This window comes from Micropterus dolomieu, linkage group LG12, assembly GCF_021292245.1.
Source record: "Micropterus dolomieu isolate WLL.071019.BEF.003 ecotype Adirondacks linkage group LG12, ASM2129224v1, whole genome shotgun sequence".
Taxonomy (NCBI): Eukaryota; Metazoa; Chordata; class Actinopteri; order Centrarchiformes; family Centrarchidae; genus Micropterus; species Micropterus dolomieu.
Genome location: NC_060161.1, coordinates 17,489,922 through 17,509,312, shown reverse-complemented (window position 1 = coordinate 17,509,312; position 19,391 = coordinate 17,489,922). Strand labels below are relative to the sequence as shown.

At 43.0% G+C, this 19,391-nt stretch overlaps 1 protein-coding gene across 8 annotated transcripts in view; it reads left to right on the top strand.

Annotated features, from left to right (window-relative positions):
* The window catches only part of LOC123980534 (receptor-type tyrosine-protein phosphatase delta), a 131,781-nt gene that overhangs the window by 29,339 nt on the left and 83,051 nt on the right, over nt 1–19,391 (top strand). For all 8 annotated transcript variants that reach the window (XM_046064967.1, XM_046064968.1, XM_046064966.1 and 5 more), the window contains exon 2: nt 7,170–7,355. In XM_046064967.1, coding sequence (XP_045920923.1) covers nt 7,253–7,355 — 103 coding nt within the window. In that variant the 5' untranslated portion in view covers nt 7,170–7,252. The remainder of the gene's footprint in view (nt 1–7,169; nt 7,356–19,391) is intronic.

Sequence of the window (19,391 nt, the reverse complement as noted above, 5' to 3'; positions counted from 1 at the left end):
ACTACCTTTACACTGTCAGAGTGGCCTCGCGACTATCATCTCCTCTTCAGCAGCGCCTGCTTTTTCTCCCTCCATCCCTCATTCCTCTCCTCCATCTCTATCTCTCCCTCGCACTGCCTCTGTTAGGCGTACAAGCACAGACGGAGCGTGAGAAAAGCTGGCAGTGAGGCACATTCCCTTGCTTCTCTTCCTCCACCTCTCCTGCTCTCTACCCTACAGCGCACTCTCCTCTCCCTCCCTTTTTCCACGCCTCCCCCCCACCCCATCCACATTACTTTCTCCTGTCGTCCTCTCCATTCTCTCGCCACCTCTCCCTCTCTGCCTCGTTGCTCCCCTTATCCATTATATTTCCACCCCTCTGCTCCGCCCTGCTCTCACTCCCTGTTCTTTTTTTCCTGGTTCATAATATGTAACATGATTTAGACCTCCCCTGTTCATGCAGCATAAATTTAATCCCAGCCATTCCAGGTTGGCTGCTGCTGCTGCTGCGTCTACCATTTTTGTCACCCCCCCTGACACACTCTTTGCTCCCGAAACAATAGACTCCTCAAGATTGAGCCTGTTTGCATGATAACAAGTTCTTTCCCTATCCTAAATGCTGATGCGCAAGGTCAAGCACGACCCAAGTGGCGCATGCTTGTCCTATAGAAGCTGCCCACACTGACAAGAAAACATAGCACAAGTGAAGGCCTCCCAACAAGCAGGCAATCATTTGAATATTTTACACAGCTCACACGCTCACCCAAAGGCTGATAGCTCTCTGTAGGCTGTGGTTTTTATCTGCTGGCTATTGAAAAAGCATTAGTGGTGTCCATTAGAGTTCAATAGGAAGTGTGTTAACCAGTGTCATCAAGGTCAAAGGACATGATCCAAACGTGTAAAGATGAAATATATTGCCTTCGATGCCCCAAAGCTAATCCAATGTCTGTGTAACCTTGTGCGTGTGTTTTTTTCGTAAGTGCCTGTGTGTGCATTGGTGTGTTCGTATGCTTTCAGGGAGCAGCACAACAGGCCACCGGGATAATCAGTCACTAGGCTGCAGGTCAGGGTCTTGCGCTGTGGGGACCATCCATCTGAACCCAACAGCTGCTGGGAAACACAGCAAGAGAGGAATGAGACGAGAGGGAAAGATGGGTGAAGAGAGAGAGAGAGAGAGAGAGAGAGAGAGAGAGAGAAGTGGAGAGGTAGACCAGGTCGAACGAGAAGTCAAGGAGAGGCTATTGAAAACAAAAAGAACACATACAAAACAAGTGGGAGGAGGAAGTGTTTGTGAGCTGATGCTACGTGGTCATTTTAGGTACTGGAGTGTATGCTCAAGGTCAGTTTGGGTGTGCTGAATTCTCATGAGGACACAACCTTGCTCTCTGCACCCAAACAAGGTAACCGTTCTCAAATTGCAACATCCTCTCCTTGACCTGCGCCTTTCAATATAAAGTTGTTTTTTCGTATGGAAGTGTGTCCTCCTCGAAGATGTGTATCCTCTATTTGCGGTGGATAGTATTTGCCCAGAAGGGGAAGCTATCAGAAAAAGCCCAACAAAATTTTCTGATTAATGACTGTGTTCACAAGCTAGATGAATAAATGTCATTTTACAAAATTTGTGGCGTGACATTTCAAAGTCCAGATCATTCTGCCGACCATCATTCTGAGGGGGGGGGGGCATTGCTTTGAAATCTCCTGGTTCTAATTTGCAATGGACACACAGCTGAGATGGGATTGTGATAGCTTCCTTGTCCTAAAGCCACAGCAGGTGCTTTTAAACCAATTATTAGACAGACAAATGTCAGACCCAATTAGCTTCCTGCTGTGCGTTTCATGTTGGGTGATTCATTCATATGAAAACAAGATATAACCATAGACATCAGTTACAGCATTGGCAGCATCCGCTTGTCAAAAATTAGTCAGGCTTGCAGGCGGAACTGTAAACCCTGACTTTCTCAGAAAGTCAGGCGCTACCACCCAAAGGATAGTTTATGACCGTGGGAGGCTTGTTTGAATGAGGTCAGCGGAGGCAAGGAGGGATGGGGGGAAAAAGTAAATAAATAAGTATAGCAAATACACTCCTCTGATGTGTAGTTGTCAGGGTCTTTCATGTGGAGGCTGCACTTGAGGGCATAGCTTAGCTTAGCTTGGGGGATGTTATTACACATGCCGGACTGATCGGGAGCGATGTGTGAGAAACGGTCTTGTCACTGAGTCTTAAATCACACCATTGCTGTAGTAGAAGAAAGCAGCAGGAGATGGAAAAAAAAGAGAGGAGAAACAGACAGAAGGGAGAAACAAAAAGGGAAGAGTGGTTAAGAAGAGAAAGAACTACTATAAAAGGAAGGGGCTTTATGCAGCGAAGACAGACTGACAGACTTTACACTTTGGCAAAGAGAGAACTAGAGAAAAAGAAAAGATGGCTGCAGCTAGCATGTAAAACATCGTGACTTAACCCCTCGCGATGAGGAAGCGGCGATTGGCAAAGGAAACGGGTGGGTGTAGATGTATGGGGGTGGGCAGCTGTGTTCATGTGCTTATTTTATAAATCTGGTCATATGATGTTTTGAAAACCCTAGGGTCACCCTGAGTCACAGGCAGACATGTTTTATTGTAGAAAGAGAGGAGCTGCTAGTGCAACAACCTGTGCCCCTTCATATGCCCTTTGACCTTCAGGTCAACACCAAGTACTTAAGTAGTTGACTCTTATCACTTGTCCTTCAAGAGCCATCTCAGAACAACAGATTGATGCCATGGCAAAATTATATTATTTTTACATTTTCAATAAATTGTTGTTTTCATAATTTCATTCCTAATCTAAAGTATAGCATTCATGAAAATCAGAAAGCCTGTTGAAATGACCACACATATGTTAAATAATACTATCTGTGGATAGTGTAAGAAATGACAGGTTTATTTTCCTGGTACAAATAACTATAATAATGGTGAAATGTTCTTTCAAAGGAGTATTTTGCATATAATATCAAAAAAATAAAATAAAAGTGAAGGTCCTAAGAATAATAATAAAGTACTTTCAAAATGGCAATCATGTTTGAATTAAAATTTAGGCAAAAAGGCTTACGATGAGTAATTGCTACAGTACATGGCTTTGATGTGATACTGCAACAGCATATTGGCAATGATATTTCTTTGTTTGAAAACACACGCCTCAGTGAGGTGCAGACCAGTGTAAACTTCAACACACACTCATCAAGGTTAAATGCGTCGCACACTCTTATCCAACATTCCACGCTTTATTCCCCAATCATCGCCTATTCATCAGGGTGTTCTGTTGGAGAATCGTTTAATTACATATTATGTCAACAACAAAAGGAAGGAGGTTGGATATGTATCTGCTGCAGCCCTGACTCCCTTGCACCTTGTGTCCCCTCGCCGCCACTTAACTTCAGAGCTTTCTGGAGCAGCTGCTGTCTCTCTCAGCATCAGGACAAAGTCAAAAAGAAAGATCACAGACATCACTGCCGTACTAACACAGTAGCCTACTCTGTGTGCTCACTGCTATAGCCCTGCATATCTTTGTTGTTTGAAAGTGTGCGTGTGGGGGGTAATTACTGCATTCTTCATTTCTGCTAGTCTGGAGGGAAGTTAAAAAAAAAAAAAAAAGGCCTGCCTCATAAAACGAAACAAAATCTTATTTGCTGTGCCTGGCTGTGCATGATGCTAGGCAACTTTTTTATAACACAGTGCAATATGGATCACATCCTTGGTAGTTTTGCGGTGCGTTGTGCTTGCATGTGTTGGGCTAATTACAAAGGGATTGGCCTTAATAGATTTGGTGGCATTTTTGTGGCTGCTTTGGTCTGTCAGGATAACATACCGTGAATCCACTATCTCCCTTGAAGTTCAGTTTGGTTTGTGCATGTGTCTGAAATAAAAAAATACATCCCGTTTAAAAATTCCCTGGAGCTAGCCAAAATGAAATTAGTCAACTTGCACGAAGGATGGTCATAATGTGGTGCAACTGCTATGCTCAAACCCATGTTGGATTTGTTTAAAAAAATAAAAATAAAAATAAAACAGCACCATCAGTAGCATTCTCAAGTCAGCATTTATTCCCCACTACTCGGTTTGCCAAAATATAATGGCATGTGCGACAACATGGAAAAACACAAGTAGCGTGAAGCTGATGTTGTTAACCTGCTGCTTTGGGGAGCTCATAACGTCTCTGCCTGCGTTCTTTCCCGTAACAAGTTTATTCCAGTAAGGCTGGAATATAAGATAAATAAGACAGATTCTTTTGTTTTTCTCCCCTCAATAATATTGCTCGTCTAAATAGACCAGCATACCAAACACAGGCTCAAATGAGAATCGAGACCAGCCATTATTGAGAATATAAACATCCCACCCTCCTTCTCTTTCACATTTCTGATAAGGATCGCGGGGAAGGAGAGAGAGTAGACAGCTCAACAGCCCCTTTCTTTTTCTTGCCACACACTCCCCCCTTTTCTAATTAACATTGTGCATGTTGTCAGGCTTTGTTTAATAATGCATGATTGCTATCAGCAGCAAAATCCTTTGAATGAAGCGCCACTGAATGGGAACACAATAATACCACCAGGGGCTCAGGAAGAAAGATTGTTTTTTTCTTTCTATTGTAATAAACGCTCAATGGAAAGCATCAGTGCCACCAAATGTATGAAAGTGAAGGTGCAGAGTGCAACGCAAATGTTGAGGATAAAATTGGCACAGGTGGTGCCACCTTTGAGGGAGTCTTTTCATATGGACTAATGGGAATGGAAAGGATCGTTTGAACTCATGTACATGCTCATACATGTAGTTACACATGAATGAGCAAAAGCTTTCATACAAAAAACCCCTGCAGTATTGAGGCTAAATCCACTGTCAGATAATAATGCAGTTGGCAAACTGCTGCCCCTCTGCCAGGTCTGGCAGGTGGCTCGTCCCCCTTAGCACATTAGGAAAGAATCTGCAGTGTAGTTTACTTGTAAAAATTAGCACCACAAATCAACACCAAAAATAATTGCTTTAATTTTTTGTATAAATCAAGGTTTCGGGGGGAGGGGTTTAGCTGTGCTTACATTAGTTTCTCCTTGTATTTACTCACATAGCACAGCCCTTTTGGATGTCTCACTGGTGGTTACACAACATACAGATGGTTTTGTTTGCCTCTATCAGCGTGTGTGATTGTGTGTGTGCGCGTAAATGGGTGTGTGCGCATGCCGGGCGTGAGTAGAGAAAGGGGAGGGCTGCTGAATACTGTTTCTTATGTTGCTGCCTAGTGTCATGTCATTATGGAGATTCACACATTAATTAACTGAAAGGCTATCACTTAGATTTGGCGGGGCAGATGCGGAAAACAATAACCAGGAGGAGAAAGACAGCTGTACCTGCCGTACGTACGGATCATACCGCAGCTTTATCCCCCTCACTCCCTGCTCGGGTTTTTCAGTCCAGTTGATTCTAATCAAATCCACAGTCGCTACAAACACTACTCATGTGAAAATTCTGTCTAGTGTGCTCAAATGTATGCATATGTATATGTGTGTGTGTGTGTGTCGGCGGCGGTGGTGTGAGCGGGGGATGAGATTGCCTCAAATTGATTCCCTTCGCCACACGTCCCCCGCTCTTGCGCTTGCTGCTAGCCCCTAGGCGCTTGGAGACAGGTAGTCGTGTCTATCTCCCCCCAACACAAATCGAGTGTGACAGGTGCGCTATCTTCCCGTCTTTTCTGCCATTTACAGCCCACAGAAATGAAAGAGGGAGAGCTTAGAGCAAGAAGGAGGATGATTGGTAACAGGGAAATGAGGTGCTTTGTCGTAATTGGGCATACTGATTGGGCTTAGGGGGGTTTGTTTTTCTTTATTTTCTTTTAGTGGGTGGTGGTCAAATCTGCAGATAAGCAGCCAATAAAATATTATTTTTGGAAAAAGCATTTATATGCCTAGTTGCTGTCTCCTGAACAGACATTTACTAAAACAGCACATTCCCAAAACTTCATGAGATCTGACACGGTGTGTGATGGCATGGTCCTCAAAGTGTCTGAAATGCCATGGTACACAGACCGTGTACTGGTCTGCTCCACCAGTCGCCACAGCTGAAACAATAGCATCCTGCATATAAGACTAGCTAGCATGCTAACCAGCAGTGCAGTGCATGTCGTCAAAGCTCACACACTTTGGATTAGCCGGGAGCCGTGTTACGCGCTGAAGACTACCGCAGAGCATCCATCACTAAGAATCAAGCACAGGCTTAAGCAAATGGATGACAAGGGATAGAGCCGGTCTGAAGCTAATACTAGCTCACTGGATCACATTGATTTTCACAGCCATGTAGTGGCCCTTCTATAGGGCTGAAACATGAATGGCAACACTTGGCCACTCTGTCTTATAGATTTTATTGGTTGTTTGAGCAGCGCTGGATAAAAGAGGAAAATGTGTGTGTGTGTCTGTGTGTGTGTGTGCGCTAAAGCTAAGCTACTCCATTACTTTATATAAGCACTTAGAACTATTAAAGAATCTGTCATGGATTAAATGTGGTGTAAGAAGCCTAAGAATGTCCCTCAGATGAATTGGTTTATTGAATGTGTATATCATAATGCAACCGAAAGACAACATTTATATCATGTATTGTACTTTAAAGAGAAAGACTCACGAAAGCCTCTCAATGGTCCAATTGACTTAAACTCCTAATTGAAGAACTGTAAAATAGCTTTCAGCATTTATGAATATTCCCTGTATTTCCTGACTATTCTTACACGCAAAAGACACACTCTTTATGTGAAACAGATATCAACACTGATCTTAGGAGGACTTAAAATGTACTCTTATTATGCAGCGTATTTAATTGGTGCTAGCGACCAAAGCTGTGAAGACAAAATCTTATTAGTCCACCCTTTCATCTGTGTGGTTTCTCCCTCTCTCTTGTGCACATTCTATCGCTCTCCCTCTCACGCACACGTGCACACGCATTGTGTGAAGTGACTATTCCATTTAGAGAACTGTCAGAACATACCCCGTGAGCACATCAGCCTCTTCCTATCCTCTGTCAGCTCCAGCCGAGGCTGTGTGGGGGTATGTCAGAAATGTGCAGGGATAGATAAAACCCGTGGAGCCAAACAGCTTTGTTTCATTCAGTCCCTCTCTCTTTTCTCTCTCTTTTTTCCTCCCTCCTTACTCCCTCTCCCCATCCCTCCTTGCCTTGCATAGGCTGTGAATACCCTGCATCTGAGAAATCAGACCAGACTGACTCACAGGGCTCTGTGAGCCAGCGCCACCGAGGCTGCCAAAGCATGCTGGTGCCAAGCTGTCCCACCATGCACAGAGCCAGACCCACGCTGCTGCTGCCGCTGCTGCTTGTCCTGGGTCTGTTCCTCCACCTCGCCGACGCTCAAAGTAAGTGGACTGTTGGCTTTCACGTGGGCCTCAAGTGTTGTGTCCTGCTCTGTTGGGGGTGGGGTGGGGTTTGTTTCTTCTCTTTTTTTTCATTGAAATATCAGACACGTAAATACTTCATGTAACACACTTGCAACTTAAATAAATACTTCATGAAATGCACGAAACTTCTTCATGGCATACTGGTGTGATATTATCACTTCCAGTATGAGATGTTAAATCTCTTTATTTGAATAAAAGATATTCAATTCAGTAAGGTTTTAGTAAATTAAGGCTAGAATGAAATTATCTGCATCAGTTATAAAACAAAAAATATCACATTTTTCCCACATCCCACCACCACCGCTCAAAAATATGTTTTGCTCATTGTTACCTCACAAGTTTGACCTTCACTGTGCAGAATGATGTATGTGCAGAGTTTGACACCAGAAGGCTGTTTTCACATTCTCCTGATGAAGGGGGGAAAGTTTCTTTGTTGCTCACCTTAAATCTGAGTTTCAGGCGTGCACCCACATGATGATTGTGTGACATCCCAACCAGTTTGGAAGCCAGTTGTGGTCCAGTATGAGTCCTTGCAAAAGTCCAAAATGCGAAAACACGAAGCCTTGAGTGCACACACACTGAGAAAAGTTATATTTAACTTTTGAAATTAAGAATATTCATAGATTCTGGATTTTTTGAATGAGGGAGAAGAAGCGGATGTCATTTTATAAATTAGGTAAATCAGGTAATTGGGAGGGGGGGTGCATTATAATACACATGTACTATTCAAAACAGGGTGTTTTTGTAGCCTATATCTTAAAACATGTCTGAACAGGATCTTAGATTCTAAGTAACTTTTCTTCAAATAATATTAAATGCTTTAAGGCAATATATCAGTAAAACTCGAGGATGGGGTGTTGGCAAGTAGTAATCTTCATATTATGTTCCTCCCTCCCTGCCTCACACACACGCACACACCCGTGACAAGCACACACCTAAAATCTCTTCATCTCACCAAACTATCAAAATGTGTTCAAATCGCTATTTTCCAACTACTTCTTTCTGCCTCAAAATCGTATCTTGTGAACCAGAAATGCCCAGGCCTTAGCCAAGAATCTCATGATGAGAAGCCATTGGAATTGAGTTACTTCAGACACCTGCCCATTGATGTGTGACAACAGTTTTCAAACCTCATTGAGCTTTGGTCCTGCTCCCTCCCCACCACCCTCCTTTTTTTTTTTTCTTTTTTTTTTTTTTTTTAACACTAATATCCATGAATCATTAGCTTCTGGAGTCACAGAGTGATGAATAAAAGTTTTATTGCTCCCTTTGCACTGACTGAAATCCCCCCCAGTTCAGCTGAATATCTCTGAATGAAGGGATCGTTCACCCAAGGTCATATACAACAGAGCCACGCAAAGTGAAATTGATGGGTTAGATTTTCAACTTTGTGCTTGAGAAATGTTCCTTGCAGTCTGTTCAAATGTGTTTTATTGTTCTTCTCTGCCTCTCGCCACATATGTCTCACAGTGGGGAAGAGGCAAATGGTGAAATGTCTTCTCCGTTTATCCCCTGTTTTTATGTGCAGCTCCAGGATTTATTGACACAATTTAATTATGGGACCTTCCCAAAACGGCATTAACAGTCGATAAACGTTACCATTGAGGGGGCTCTTTAGTAGCTTTCTTTGCAGAAACACCCATCTTCCACAGTCTAGTGTGAATCTACAGAGCAACATTTGATGAGGGGAAAAAAAAAAAAACACTGTTGCCAAAACCTTCCGCTTAGACAACTGTCTTGACAAAGCTTCCACTCTCGCATATCCAGACATTCCACAGTCACATTTGAGCATCATGTAACGGAGACCTGCACGAGTGCGGTCAGCAGCCCCCAAATCTTGACGCCTCCGGGCCCCCCCAAAACCCCTCTACATTAATTTCCTTCCTTTAGCCGTGAGCAGCTGCTTCTACCCCATACCCTACTTAGACAGCTGTGCTGGGTCATCAATTCAAAGCCAAAACAAACGTATCACGAGGTATCCACAGTGGCTGTCTGTTAATGACTGAGGGGGTGTGTGGGAGCCAGGGGGGCTCACGGGGATGAGATGTGTGCCCTGTCTGCAACCGAGGTAAAAGAGTAAGTGTCTGCTCATAGCCAGAACCATTTCAGGCAGTACATATCAGACCTGTTTTTTTTATTTTTATTTGCTCCATCCTGTGATGCACTGCCTGATCTCCCACATGCACGTGATTGCTCCTCCCCATCCCAACTCCCCTCTATTGTTTTTCCTCCTAATCACTCTCTTGCCAATTTTCTCCTCATTTCTTAAATCTGCCTGCATCTTGGCCTCCCCACTTTCTCCCCTTGCTATTGCAATAGCCCCTTCCAGCGACATAGAAACTCCTTAATTTCCTGTCCTGTGCATAACCAGCCCAGACACTCTGGGGCTCTCTCCCCATCTGCGGTGTGCACTGAGGACCAAAAAGAATTTTGTGTGCTCCAGACCAACCCCCAGCATCAAAACTCCAGCTGCATTTCCGAAGGGAAAGCTGCCCTCTGTTGGTGCTCTACATCCATTTGGGTGTGAGCTAGCCTCCGGCTGTGGGCATGGTGGAGGATATGAGACACGCGAGAGAAGAAAATGGCTGAGTTGGCCTGCTCAACAGATGGCGCGATCCTCTGAGCCAGTCCTACTCACCACCCCACACAGTGGACACTGCAGCCCCCACTTTAGTAAAATGCCAGTCGGGCCCCCTAATACAAACACATTAAAGTTAATGTGTTAATGGGAGTGCTTCCAAATTTGTTCTTTCTACAAATGTCTCCAAGTGTAGCCTTTATGTAGCAGTGAAGGACGTGATGGGTTCAAAACTGATCTTAGAGGGTTTGTGTAGCTATATCTCTCTGTTTGGTCTGTGGGTTTGTTTTGTCTCTGGCCTTCCCCCTCTGTTGCTCTCTCTCGTTTTCTCCTTCACCCTGTCCCCTCTCAAATGAGGCCCAATTAATTTGTGTGGCAAATTGGGCTTGGCAATAGCTTGAAAGAAAGGCATAATTGTCCCTGGTGAGCCAAGGGGACAGAGCTCGAGAGAGAGAGAGGGAGAAAGAGCAGGGAGGCAACAAACAATTCCTCTGTGTGTTTTACTGAGAAGTAAAAGGAAGCGTCGGAGGATGAGAGGAGAGCTGGAGGCGTTTAACATCTCCACCTGGGCAGGGAAGAAAACTCTGGTGTGGGCATCCGCACTAAATAACTTGGCTGCTCATTAACCTGATGGATTGTTTTATGAGCCGGACACTGATATGAAGCAAAAAAAAAGTGAGAATGTGTCTCAGTGTGAGTAACTAGAAAGATTTCCTATTTTGATGGAGCTACATTACCATTAGTAGCAGTTGAACTGAAAATTGCTGACTGTTTTAGGATTTTTTTCTCTCACTGAACAAATTCACATCAAAAATACAGTTTTAAAAAACATGCTGAGCTACATCTGTAGGGAAAACCGGTTTTCACCACCCACCCCCACTCATTTTCTACCCAGCGCTGCCCCATGCTGTGTTGAACCATGTCAAACCCTCGGCCTAATAGTGTTTTAATTGATTCCTCCCATTGCTGGTGCACGGCGTGGTGAGTCCCCAGCGAGCCAGCGCCCTCCTCTTTTAACACGTCAAACGGGTATTGACAGGCTTCTCAAGCCTCTCCAAACATTAAGATGTTAACACTCAAACCTCATCTCTCTCACTTACACTTCTTCACAGCCGGCCATATGTCCAGAAGCGCGCACGCACCCGCGCTCACTTGCAGCATCCACAGGCATCAAATGCATGTGCAATCCCTTTGAGCGAGCAATCAAAGGTGGAACCACATGGGGCAAAAACAGCAAACTGTCCATCGACGCGGCATTTCTTTTGATCCATTAGTGTGAAGAAAAAAGATGGGAGCAAAATTACTCACTTTTTAATGCAACAACAACACAGTCCCATTTTAAATTTTGTTAAATAATTATAGGATAGAAGTTTTCCCCTCCTTTTACAGTTAAAATCGGACTCTCAATGCTGTTTTTGTGTGAGGAACCAGTTTCCCATATGTTCACTATAAGATATGTCGAAGCAAGTTACACATTTATGATCCAAGAGCGCATACTGCTCTATGAGGAGTCATTTGTTTAGCGGTACGGCAGTAACAACCCAACAGCATCTGCCAGCGTTGCAGTTGTTTCCAGTATTTTGTGGGTGGAATGCAGATGATCATAACTATGATTTGTAGCGCTGTTTGTATATCTGTTAGGATGGAACAAAATCAGGGAGATGTATGTTTGTAGTATACAGAAGCATGCACACACACAAGGAGACACACTACTACAATACTATGAACATGGGAACATAATGTGATGCAATCTGAGCTAAACCATTGACACATGCAGATGAATGGAGAAGTCTCTTGCATACATGCATATGCGCACATATCCCCTAAACAGGATCACCTTGTAGCAAGTCCGAAAGCTAACTCTATTCCTCTGATGACATCAGGCTGTAATATGTGTGTTTTATGCATGGCTGGCCTAATATGAATTATTGTAAAATAGTGTTGTATTTGCATATGAGCTTCCGGGCTGTACTGAAATTAGCATTTTTACAACAGCTCAAATTAAATCCCTCTGCTTAATTTGCCTGCATGCTAATTTGATTTAAATTGAGTCTATTCCATTCGCTTTTACTCTCATACCCACACAGCGCTAACATACAAACCACGCACACACACTGATTCAAGCACAGTATGTACTCTTAAGAGCTACAGCCTACATCCTCCCCACTACCTCCACACACACATTTAATTAGACACACAAATAAACACACACACGGCTTACACGTTTGTGTATCCACATGAAATGCCATTAAAGCAAGGGGACTCATGGCGGTTTTGATTCCACTTTAAATCACTGTAATTCCCCCCAGTCTGCCACCTCGTTCATCATTCTGCCGGACACTGCTCAAGTGGAAATCTCATTGTTGGCTCCACTCGTTCATTTCAAAATGTGTGTTAGCACACTGCATCTTTAAAAAAAACAAAAGAAAACAGCATCGACATCTACAAGTGGCGCCTCATGTTCACACTTGTAATAAACGTGGTGAAAACACCTTCGCTGAGAGTGCCAACACTTAATTACCATCTAGTTGTTTGGATGAAGACCTTGTGACTAGACTGGGAATCGGAGATAAAACAATGTTATCAGTGCCATGCAAGATGCTTCTTGCTCGCAGGTTGAACTAAATGAGTAAGAAGTCATTATCGTCTTCTTTGGCTGAAAATGCCTGTACCAACTCCTTGTCAACAATGTGCTGTGCAATTATGTTTGAAGGTTGGATCAGGCCCATTATTAACTCCATGAATGCCGATTTATGTGGCAAAGATGCCCAAGTGTATTATTTAAGGCCATTAGCTTCATCTATGGATTGCAGTGATTTCACCTTGCACTTAGACCACAGACTCACACAAAAGCCAAGCAATTTTCACCACACTCATGACCCACCCACTCTCAAGAAAAGCAAATAATCACACGCAATATGGAGATGCTGTACAGGCCCTGATGCAGGTAATTAAAGGCTAGCCCCAGAGCCACTAATGCTATATCTAAGTGCACTTATGTCTCCAAGACACATTGAGTTGAAAATGGTGAGGCAATTTCACCACGCTGTACCATTCATGTCTATTCAGCGGGAATATTGACAGAACAAAAACACCATAATCCAAATTGTAAATCCATCAGAGTGGCAATCAACAAACTTTCAGAAACCCTTCTACAAAATCCATATATTTGAATATCTCTACATGAAATGACTGGGTCTTAAACACTTTGAAATGCTATGGATTTCAGTGCATTTGTGGCACCTCCTTATCTGTCCTTTGAGCATTTAAGGTGCCAAAAACACAATAGAGCACCATGTAAACGCAGTGCGCCAGACTAGGTCTATAATATACACTCTCATTCTCTCACACGCACACTCTTACACAAAAGGTACCTTGTAGCATGCCTTTGAAGCTGGGATCAGCCGGTGAGCTGAGCACAATGCCAGCTGTTTTGCATCTGCTGGGCTTACACTTGGCATGGCTCTGGCCTTGCTGGCATATGTACTAAATCTGATCACTCTTTGTACGCTATGCCAGTGAACTGTATAACAATGCAGGTGTTTCATGACATCGCCCCAGTGACAGTGCAATTAATAGATTGATGCTGTTGCTGCAGTAATGGGATTACTGGACCAGTCAAGTCTGAAATACATCAGCGTTTGCCTGCACAGATGATGTTTTTCCGCAGTGTGCAGTTGGAAAAATGAAGAGCTAGAGTACACATCATCTAAACATGCAGTAATCTAAGACGGGGAAGTCATACTAAAACATTATGTAGAAGGCTCAATGATGATGACAGATTTAGTTCCAACAACAAATTTCACATTTTACACACTTTTAAATTCACAAAATACAAGTCAAAATAGCACCATGTTTATGGACGATGGATGGATTTATGGATTGGTTCAAAATCAAAAAGGGGTGGAGATTGTCTGATGGCCTTATTTGCACAAGTGCAGTCTTGCAATGGTAGTGGATTTATGTCCTGACTCTGGATTGACTCATCAAGCACTTTCTGCATTCAGGCATCCCAGAATAAATGGCCATTTAATGCAGGTCTGGCGAAAGCATGACTTCACCTGCTATACCTTCACGGCTTATTAATCGATTTTGCACAAGTAAAGCAGACCCATGATTACGATTTCAGTGATTATTAACACTCTGTAATTTTAAAACATATCTTTAGCACCTTCCGTTCACTAAGAACCAGTCTATTTTTTTGTATACTAGTAAAAGAAATTAAACGAATAACAGAAAACCAGCTAAATGTAAAACTATAGGGGAGCTTGCATGACACCAGGTGGTATTTCCCATTCTATTCATTAATTATTCTCTTGAAAATACTGTTAGAGAGCCACCTGGATATTGCTGAATGCATAGCTTTGTCTGAGGGAGCAAAATCCTTTCTCTCTGGATTAGTATGTTTGAAGAGAGGGAATGTGTGTGTGTGTGTGTGTGTGTGCGCGCTTTTATAATACATAACAGTTAGATTATAAAAGTGTTTTTGAATTATCTGCCTCAGAATTCATGCATCTATGTGTGTGTGGCCGTGCGTGTGAGCTTGTGTGGGTAACACCTGGCCCCAGGCTGGAGCTTTGGTCTCACTCTAGGGGTCCTGAGAGTGCGACACATTGCACTGATCTCAGCGCGGCACATTTGTGTGCCTGTGGGGTATGTTGGGATTCTGCAGTGGGGTTAATGGTCTAAACCATTCATCTCCATGGAATGCCTCAGGGCTGTCTCCCAGTCCCAGCCAGAAAGCTTACATCCCCACCTTCCTACCTACAGCACTCTCCAATGCTTGATGCCGATTGGAAATCTTTAATGCCCTAAGCTCCCCTCTGTCAAAGTTGATTTACATTCAATGAAGTGATAGAGTGAGTGCTCAAAGTCCGTCTTTGGAGAGCACTCTTTCTCACCTAATACTCCCTCACACACTGCATCTGTCACTATTTTCTGTCAATCCGCCCTCTCACTCGTTTGTTTGCTTGCTCGCTCATTAACTCACTCTCTTGCGCGCTTATTCACAAACTCGCGGACCTGTGCGCGCCCTCTCCTTGGCTTCCCTGCATCGCCGAGTGAGTCATGCCATTTGCAGAGCTGAGATTTACTGTGACACACAGCTTTAGTGTGGTTTATTAGTTATGGTGTGATAGAAATTACACTGGCAAATGAGAGCGTAAGCCTCCATTGAGAGGCGAAAATGCTCTCACGCCACAGCCAGAAGCATAGGCCTGTCCAGTTGAAACTGAGCCAAGCCCTTGTTTCTAACAGCGCAGCGCTCTAAGTGCCCATCCCATCACACCGTGGAACATGGAATATGCATTCCTACACATACATATCATTATCGAAGGGTCTCTGGACATTTATGAGGTGTTTATAAAGCATCCATCATAACATCCATGAACAGTCTGTTTCCCTTTAGCTTTAATAGTCCCATGGTGCCGTCTTCCATGTCATTCATCATTCTCTCATCAACTAATTAATTACCACAATCATCTCCATCACTTGAGTCATGATGAAGGACACTTCAAGTTAAGTGTAGATAATTAATGTTCAACAGAGAGGTAGGTAGGGTGGTATCCAGAGTGGCCTCAAAAGGTAAGACCTTTTAGGGCCCCGTGAAGGCAAACATGCAGTCTAACATACAGTATTTCATCACAAACTTTAAGTCCAAGTTCGATCTCACTCAGTCCTCACGCCTTAGTTAGTCCTTAGTTAATCCACTCAGCTCCCCACTTTTATCACTCCCTCAGTCTGATAGCTAGTACAAGAGAGCAAATACAGGGGGCCGTAGGGGAAGGCTGTTGAGCAGACTCAATGAGGTCAGGATCTATACCTAGATGGATTTCTTTAAGTACATCTTCCAAATAAGTTTTTTCCCCAGCCTCCTCCTCTCACCCCTCGGAGAGGGGAAAAGTAACACATGATTCCCTTTACCTTCCTCAATCTCCTCCTGCCACAGCCTGGGTAAGACAGAATTTTCACACCACATGATCTGTTGCCTCTCATTACACAGCGCAATTAAATTGGCTGTTTGCCTCCGTTGTGATTATTCAAGGAGAGATGTCCACGGAAGTGATTAGCTGTAGTTTTGCCGTTAAGTTCCACAGGGACAGCCTTGTTTGTATCTTTGGTCAAATTATGCCAACTCCAGTGGGAGGAGAATGGGGAGGCCCAGAAGACATTAGTCAGTTAGCAGGTAGCAAAGTGGTACTGAAAGGCCTGGTTGAACACGACGAGATGAGATGCATGTTATACGTGTTTGGCTGACTGCTGATGCTGCAAATTGCTTTCATTCTGCATCACAAAAAGGTTTGTCTCAAAACGCATTCTCAAGCAACTTCTTTGCCTTGAAATGTACACAATTTTATACCTGGCAGTGTAATGTAATTTTGCACATGTGGTAGTGTGGTACTCCCACACATTCAGTATCTGATATGTGCTCCTTCCTAATGCACACAGAATGTATGTACAGTATATGCTAGCAGTACCAGCATTGCACAGTTGCACGCATATTCATAGTCTGAGCAGTACACATGTATAAAAATAGTATTGTGTTCTCCACACACATACTGGACACCTAATGGAAGCAAGAGATGGACAATGGCATCTGCAATAATATGCTTTCATTCTCTATTACTGCCAAAGAGCACCTCTGATCAGATGGTCTGGAAAATGCACTTTGACCTATGCTAAAAATAACCATATTCTGTGGTGTCTGCCTCAGTAATGTGCTGTATGTACAGTGCACAAATGTATGTTTCCAGAGAAGGTAGTACTTGGTTTGACAATTTAATAAAATAAATTAATGCAGATAAAGTATAGGTAAGGAGAATGTGTCGGATTGACTGACAATCAGTATGTAAACTGCCAAAGATATGGAATCTAAACATACCATGCCACACTGTGGTAAGGAGTAGGTAGATAGAAAAAAAAAAGAAATCAAAACATGGGAGAGAAAGAGCTTACATAGAGATTAACTAAAAGAATGGGTGGATTGACTTTCAAAGGCATTCGTGCCAGATGAGGTGATAGGAATCAAGGAAAGGGAAAGCTAATATGAGTTACAGGGACTTCTTTTATGTTTCTTCACTGCTTAGTCACAACTCCTTTTTTTTTATTTTTGCAAAGCTCAAAGATAATTTCCCAAAAAGTAATCCTAGAGCCTACAACTTTAATCCTACAGATATGATTAGGTTCTTGACATCTTATGAAATTATCTCAACCGTTTCTTTAAGGATCTGAAATTGGTGATGAAAGTCAAAGGTAAACAGATTAAAGATATTGCATTTTGGATTGAATGTCACATTTTGATCTTATTCCGAGTCTCATGTCACACACAGTGAAAAAAAAGTTTTGTCTAGAAAGTATCACTTATTAAATGTTAAACTTCAACCAACTTCTATCAAAGCTGGGAGTCAACATTTCAAGGCTGCATGAATTAAGTGAGCATTGGTGTGCACAAAGGGAAGCTCTTCAGCTTGTGGTACTATTGGCTTGTGGTATTATTATTATTGCAAATGGAAACTGAAGCATTATGGGGGGAAAATGAAAGAATAATGCTGGTTTATAATGTGTGCTGGGTGAGCTGAAAATGCAATCTTATGTTAAAATCATAATCCATTGAAACAGACAGTGAGGCAATAAGCGGTGAAAATAACCCAGGTCCAGGCAACTTAGTGATAATCAATTGGTTGCATAGTGACTAAAGCGATTCAGGGATGGAGGTGGGAGTCACAATAATAGCAAACAAAAAAGCAAAACAGAACCGTGAGAGGGTATTCTTATCTCGAGATGACTGCTATCTCATGGAAGACAGCCACTTTTGTTTTGCCATGCCTCATTGTGTGGTGTCTTTGAAACCCACAAGGGCTTGTTACACAGCCTTCATTTTGTTTCATCACTCGCACAAAGGCTTGACTGACATTATTTGAGATAGTTTGTTTCAGGTACAATGAGAGCAATTATTCAGGCTGCATCGACAACACAGAGAGTACCAAAAGAAAGTAAGCAATATTATTGGCAATGATGGAATATTACAGCAAATTGTTAATAAAAGCTACACAAATAACTAGCACTTTTTTCTTTCATCAGTACATTGCTCCTGCATCCTGCAGTGGCTTTTTGAGCTGTGCTTGCACCGGTCATATCTTTGGTCAAGGTTGCTTTTTATGACAGCATTAGAAAAAAACAAATACATTTGGGTTTGAGTCAGTTAATGAGCAAATATCAAAGTCAAAGTGGCGCAGAGGCACTTAAACCTGTAGACCACCCAAGGTACTATTGCGTCCTCCGAAATGCTTGCAACCACTGCCGGAGCGAGGAAAGTTTTTCAGCTTAGACATATCTAGATCTTTTTATTCTTTCCCTAGTGCGTTCAGGTACAGTAGAGCCGCCCCCCACACTGGCTTCTTGGAAGGCAGATCTATCCACCCGGTCACTGCTCTACATCTGTACAAGATCTGGAAATATTGATTAGGTGATAATTAAATTGTCCATCCCAGCTTGATATGGATTAATAATTGCCCAGTAATGGCCTCCTGACATTTTGCTGTATTGACTCGATACTGTTTGCAGCGGTGCGCCGATAATTATGACGCTTGGCATTCTTCATTTTATCCCTAATGAGACCAATCAGAGTTGGCTCGACTTTTGCCTAAGAATTAGAAAGGAGTGAGAGGGATAGATTTTTGGACCCATTATTCAAAGCTCTGTGCCTTATCACAGAGATATATCCTTGTCTTTACAGGAGCATTTCTTCTTCCTCATTTCTTAGTGCTTTGTCAGAATAAGGATAAACTGTCATACTATGTTGGTCCAAATCACGTAAAGAGGACATCTTTGGACAAATAACAGCACCACTAGGAGTACTATAAATACAGAGATGAGAAGGTGGTATGGGCATCGTGCCACATCACTGCTTCGACTTCCTCGCTGCCATCTGTGAGTGTTCCTCCTCTGGCATTCTCACAAAGGCCTTTTGTGCATTTTCTCCCCTTTGTCCCTGTTTGCTAGGTTTAATTAGGTTATTTACTTGAGCCTCACCTCCCAGTGTTTCATTATAGTGGGCATTGCAGATAGGGCTTCACACAGGGCAGGGGCAGATAAAAAGTTAGGACAAAAGATGATAAATGTCGCGAGCGGGGACCGGAATGCAATCTGGCCACCACGATGCAGAGATGCTCTAATGGCTTCCCAGCACGGAAGGGGGAAGGCACTGTCGAGATGGCAACGTGATAAATGGTGCCGGGATGGCTGTAAGGACTGTAGGCAAGACAAAGAAAAACAAGAGAGTCATGGAAGGAGGAAAAAACGAAGATGACCACAAAATGGAATCTAATTAATCTGGACTTGGTTCCCCCTCCTGACAAACTCAGAGCAGAAGAAGAAGGGGAAGGGAAATTGTTTTTTAGGGACGTGTTAAACCCCCC